Source organism: Marmota flaviventris, chromosome 2 (genome assembly GCF_047511675.1).
Source record: "Marmota flaviventris isolate mMarFla1 chromosome 2, mMarFla1.hap1, whole genome shotgun sequence".
Lineage (NCBI taxonomy): Eukaryota > Metazoa > Chordata > Mammalia > Rodentia > Sciuridae > Marmota > Marmota flaviventris.
This window is the reverse complement of record NC_092499.1, coordinates 50,341,662-50,347,661: the sequence shown is the minus strand read 5'-3', so window position 1 is coordinate 50,347,661 and position 6,000 is coordinate 50,341,662. Positions and strand designations below refer to the sequence as shown.

Here is a 6,000-nt window from a genome sequence, read left to right as displayed (position 1 = left end):
TAATAGGATTATGATCAAAATTTTGATTTGTAAATTTAACTCTTCTTAGCCATTAAAAATCCATTTTCCAAAAGAGTGATAATATATGTTATTATTAAGGGACAAATTTAAACTCTGATTTATGATCAAAAGCATATTTGTTCATTAGTTTAAACAAAACAGAGACATTTTAACTCTTGGTTACTGCTTTCAGAAAAGCACAATGTTCTTGAAGCAAATATACATGACATATCTTTTTCAGTAGTGAGTTCAACCATTGTGTATTATGTCAATGACAGAACCTGAGAATCCCAGATTTATTATCTCCGGATCATTGCATCACACTCTGGTTTACTTAAACAATCAAGAAAAAAAACAACAACATGTATTTAGTGCCTACTATGTACAAGCCCGAATAATAAAGCAGTACAAGAAATACAAAGAAGTAAAACTACTGGTCCTTGCCCTGCTCTTTCCAATGCAGTTGGTAAGATTAAACATAGACTCAAATTATTCCACTTCCAATGTCCTCAAAAGTAGTGATTATTTTAACTGAACTGTATCTCAGTATCTCCTCTGAGGGAACCTAGGGGAAGCAGAGACATCCCCAGCAGTGATGAAAGTCTTTGAATTCGCTTTCTCAGCTTCAGGCTTGAGGGCTTCTTGAACTCCTGAAACTGAAAGTGTTCCAGCCAGTCTCACACCTGTCACTGTTCGGTGGCTGTACTTGAAATTGTTTCTTGGACTCCGACAGAGGAGCAAGATGAACAAATATACACATATATTATGTGTATACACATACATACACACCTACATACACTGGAATCACATACAGGGTGATGTTTCCCTTATGTATATATATTTCCCGGAAAGCTGGGAGTTCAGGACATTTGAATCTGAATGGAGAAGAGACTAACTCACATTGTCACTTTTTGAAAAATTATTATAATAAAACAAGATACCACAATAAGAAAAATATGAAAAAATCTCCAAACTCCACTGGACGCAGGCAAAAGTAGAAAGGCTACCAGAAAAGAAAAGAGCGCCCACCAGAGAGGAGATGTTGAGAGGGCCCTGGAGAAGGGAGGGAGCTCTCCTCCACTCCCGCTCCACTTCAAATCTTAGGGTCCTCCAGAAGAGCCTCCCGATAGGGAAGAAAAGGAAAGCAGAAACACATTTTCCAACACCGAGACTAAATAAATAAATAAATAAATAATTCCGTTAAACAGGAAAACAACTTATTAGGCACCGCCTGAAAAGCAGCAGCCCTGAGGGGGGCGGCGGGGGTGGGGGTGGGGGGTTACTCTGCAGAGAGCCTGCACGCAACTGCAGAGTGGCCAGCTTTGTGAACCAGGCTCTTAAGTTGCCACCCTAGGTCTTGGCCCCGGTGCCGGATCTTCTACGTAAACTAGAGTAGAAAACCGAATCTGATATTATTTTAGGTAGGCTACTCCAGAAACTTGAGCAAGGAAGAAAGGAAAGTGAAGTTTGCTGCTGCGCTTTCAAGCAGTCCCTTAGCAAGTGCGCTGGCTCTGCTCAGCCTAACGCAGATGCAGGTAGCCCAGGGGCGCCCAGTGTTAGCTCTCAGAAACCGGTTCTGAGTCTGGCGTGAGGGTGGCTTCTGTGACACCCCCACCCTATCCCTAGGTTAGGAAGCTTGACAAATTCCTCTCTTCCTTTTCTTCCCAGCTCCGTTTTGCTCCAGAGGGGTTTGGATGTGGATGCGTGAACGCTGGGTTTCAAGCACAGGATCTATTTTACTAAGCACCGGGCTCTGCTCTGGATGAAGTGGGAGTGGTGGAGGGGCCAAAGCAAGTATGAGCCTTCACCGAAAAGTAGGCGGAAAGACTATCAATTTAGTTCATTCCCAAGTCCTACGTCCCTTAAAGTAAGGTTGCGCAAAGGAAGAGCGGTTGTAATTTCGGACATTTTGCTAGCTGCACCCGGCAGATTGCCCAGCTGACCCGCGCGGCAGGAAAGGGCTGAAAGCGAACTGGGAACTCACCCCTAGAGAAATCCGTGGTAGTAACCGTGGCTCCTTAAACAAATAATGGCTAGAGGGGCTGAGGAATAGACTGAATTGGCGACGTTAATGAGTTCGTGATCTGCATGAGCCAGACGGAGAGGAAGGATTTAAGTTATAGGGTATGGAGAACAGAAGGACACGGAGCAGCAAATACAGTGGAGCAAAGGACCAAAAGTGGGAGAAGAGCATCTGAAAGCTTTCTCAGTTTCTAAGCTAAACTCTCAATGCAACCTTATTTGCACAGCTTTCCTGGTTCCTTCCACTACCCCAAGTTACTCCCAGCGCACCTTGGCGCCCTAGATGACATCCCCTCATCCCCAGTCTCCCCTACTCTTCCTTCCCCACCCTGCTTTGGCGAGGGCCCCTGAGTGGTCCCAGCTCAAAGAGTCGTGATCCGGGAAGTGCAGGTGCCATTACGAAAGACACCACCGGACTCCAGGTTCTCAGGCTGAAAGTCCTCGACGCTGTAGGCTCTGCTTTTGAGGGCAGTGGCATAGTAGTCGACTGGCTCCTCGGCTGCGTTGTCCATCCAGCTGAGGCACAAGATGCGCTGGAAAGAGCGCTTGAAGTTGTCCGAGAGGAAACCATAAAGTATGGGATTGGCGCAGCTGTTGGCGTAGCCAAGGATGACCGACAACTGGCTCACGGTGGCGTCGTCCTGCTCAGCGAACACGTTGACCAGCTGCACCACGTAGAAAGGCATCCAGCATATGACAAACACCATCACGACCATCATCACCATTAAAGTGATCTTGCGCTCCGAGCGTTTGCGCTGCTGCCAGCCGGCCTTGAGGGCCACCATGCGCATCTTGGCGATAATGAGCACATAGCACAGGCAGATGGCCCCGACGGGCAGCAGGAAGCCCATAAGAAATGTATACAACACGAAGCCCACCAACCAGCGCTGGGCAGGCTCAGGCATGAGCATGTTGCAGGCCACCGTGCCATCGCTGTTGGCCGCGGTGCGTGAGAAGACCACAATGGGCAAGATGACAAGCAGAGATAGTACCCACACGCCCAGGTTCACCACTTTGGCCACTGTGGGGCGGCGGTAGCGGGCTGCTTTGATGGGGTGCACCACGGCCACATAGCGGTCCACACTGAGTACAGTCAGACAGTAGATGCTGGTGAACATGTTGACCGCATCCACGCTGAGCACGAGGCGGCAGAGCAGCGCGCCGAAAGGCCAGTGGCGCAACAACGTGGAGGTGACCAAAAAGGGCACGCTGAGCATGAGCAGCTCATCAGCAATGGCCAGGTTTAGGATGTAGATGTTGGTGGCCGTCTTCATTTTGGCGTAGCGCAGGATCACGTAGATGACCATGGAGTTCCCACACAGCCCCACCAGGCACACCACGGAGTAGATGAAAGAGATGAGAATTGCGCTCCCCTGGCCCTCGCTTAAGGTCCCGTTCTGGGACGCGTTTCGCCCAGGCTCCTCCATGCCGTCTGCAGAGCCAGCCCCGGGGCCCCTGCCGCAGCCGCCTGCGCTGCAGCTGCCCGGGCTGGGGCTAGGAGAGGAGGAAGAAGAGGAGGCGGTGCCATTGGGGAACATGCCAGCTGAGGGGGGCCGCTGGGGCTGCCGGCGCTGGGGCGCTCTCCTGGAGTCCCCGCCGCCTGCGCCCTCCCTCGGTACCCGGTAGCTTTCCAGCAGCCTACTGTCACCGGGAACCTCAGGGTAGAGCGCAGCAGCTGCGGGGAGCGCGGCTCCTACCAGCGCCTGCTCCGCGCATCGCCTAGCGGTTGCCTGCCTGAGCGCTGCCTCTTGCTGCGTCTGGGCGCCTGGGCACACCAGAGTGTGGAGAACAGAGGCCAAGAGGCTTCACAGCCATTAACTGGCGCGGCTCTGGGCTGGTGAATGATTAATAGGCACCACCAGCGCGTCAGCAGCTACGAAAAGGGAGGAGGGAGGGAGGAGGGCAGTTAGGTGGTTTGTTCCCCCTCCCCCAATTTTTTCCCTTCCCAGTGTTTCTCAGGTTCAACTCGAGCTGTTGCTTCGGGGTTCCCTCGCAACACCTTTACCCATCGCTCAGAACGACCTGGGAAGTGCCTCCACCTTCCTAGAGGGCAAGTGGGAGCCAAAGGTATAGTGTTGGTCCCATCCCACCCGACTCCTACTCAAAGCAAAGACTAAAGCGAACCCCAAACATGGATGTCTGGATTTCATCTCAGTTTCCTTCAGTTGCTGACATCTCCTGGAGGAACACCAACTCCCTTAATGTCGCGGGGCCCGGGACCCTAAGCCCTCACCTCCCTCCACCGCTTGCCCTGCCCTTCAGACCTGCAGCTTAAGCTCCCGGTCTCCGTCCCAGAGCGCTCTATCTCCGGACCGAAGCGAAGACGCCCGGTGCAAAGTGCACGTGTGGTCTGGTAGCGCGCAGACGTTCTTTGCGCAGTCCAACTCCCTTTGGGCCCAACCCCGCACAAGAGCCCACGCAAATACTCTTAGAGTGGTAGAAACTGACTCTGAGCCGCGAGCATAAGAGCAGGAAGAATCACAACTGGTGTGTTAGGGGATTCTGATTTATAACACAGCAAGCAATTCCTCGCGGGCAGGAGTGTAAGGGGTCCGAGTGAAACACGGCGAATCGTTTAGTAAATGTTATAGTGCCCAGAGCTCCCTTCGTTTCCCATAGGAATATCGACTGCAGAAACTGGGACGCGCCGGTGGGAGCTCAGGAGGACCCTGAGGCTCCCTCCGGAACGTGCCAGGCACGGTATTGGAAATCCATCTAGGTATTCACTGGAGAAAGATAAGCCTGTGCTGCTCAGAGCCGCTCTGCCCGCGTCCCGGTTGTACTTTGTACCCTGGAGAGTTGGCGGGCGGGGCTGAGAGAAAGAGAGCGCAAAGGCCTGGATCTGAGGGAACCCAGCTCCATTAAATCCAAGAGGGGCCGTCTGGGCAGCTGACCAGACTGTCTTCGTCCCAAGATCCGCGGGAGGGCAGCCGGGTTTTCCCAGGAAGTATTAGGAAATACAAGTGTATTTCATGTGGCTAAACCTTTAAGACCCGGGCATTGATAAAGGCACGCCTGAAGCTCACTGACTTCATTTAGCAATTGAAAGATTTCCGTGTAAGAAAGAATGGGTGTTCAATTACCATGATTTTTAAATGACCCGTGGGACTTCCCACCATTCTGAGACTAGGCTTTCTTTGGCTTTTCAGTGGAAGCATCACAGTCCATTCAATTCCCCCATTCCTTTTCATAAATCCTTCCCTGCAAGATCCCTGCAAGTCTCTGAAAGGTGCCAGCTCTCAGGAAGAGGGACCTATGGCTGTCCAGTGCTCAATCTCCTTGGAGCTTTGCAGTCTCCAGTTTCTCCTTATGCTCAACTAAAAGGCACCCACTGTGCAATGAGTCTCAGTTTTTTCTCCCCTCAGTACATTTACACCAACGTGAGGCAAACTCACTGGGTAATCATTCACATATATATATATTTGTTAGTTCTCAAAAACAAAACAAAACAAACAAACAAACAAAAAAAAACCTCAGTGCTCTTGAGAGGGAAAGAATAGCTTGTGATATATTGGTGATAGCAATCAGAGATTAATTAAGTGACGACAGACTCATGTGTGCGATGGACACTGCCTTATTAATGAGAAAAGTGCTATGGTGGAATTTGAAATTTCATAGGGCTGATGCTGTTTAACCCATTGCTTTACTTAAACAACTTGCCTTATATCAAGTGGAATGGGAAATTAGTGTTCAGTTATGTTTCTTTCTCTCTTAAAAATACAACACTTGGAAGAGAGAAAAAATGAGTGTTTATCATGTTTAAAAAAAAATAAAAGGAATAGGTTTTGTCCCAGAAGAGCAGTTTACTACCCAAACCTCATAATGTTTTAGATGGCTCTGCCCATTACTCACTTGGCTGTATTTCTGGGAACTGGCATTCAACAGACATCTTTTAGAGGCATTGACTTTGATCATGGTGGCTCCAGGGGGAGTGGGTGATGGGAGTTGATAAAAGACAGCTTTATTGTTAGAATTTCA

General features: G+C 50.0%; 1 protein-coding gene across 1 annotated transcript; it reads right to left on the bottom strand.

Annotated features, from left to right (window-relative positions):
• Positions 1–2,384: 2,384 nt before the first annotated feature.
• Positions 2,385–3,560, bottom strand: Sstr1 (somatostatin receptor 1). The gene has a single exon (XM_027929377.2). It carries the CDS (start codon positions 3,558–3,560, stop codon positions 2,385–2,387), a length of 1,176 nt encoding a protein of 391 aa, XP_027785178.1.
• Between the last annotated feature and the right edge of the window lie 2,440 nt (positions 3,561–6,000).

Excerpts from the sequence above, each read along its gene's own strand:
- Sstr1 (XM_027929377.2), bottom strand. The coding sequence starts at position 3,560 with ATGTTCCCCAATGGCACCGCCTCCTCTTCTTCCTCCTCTCCTAGCCCC.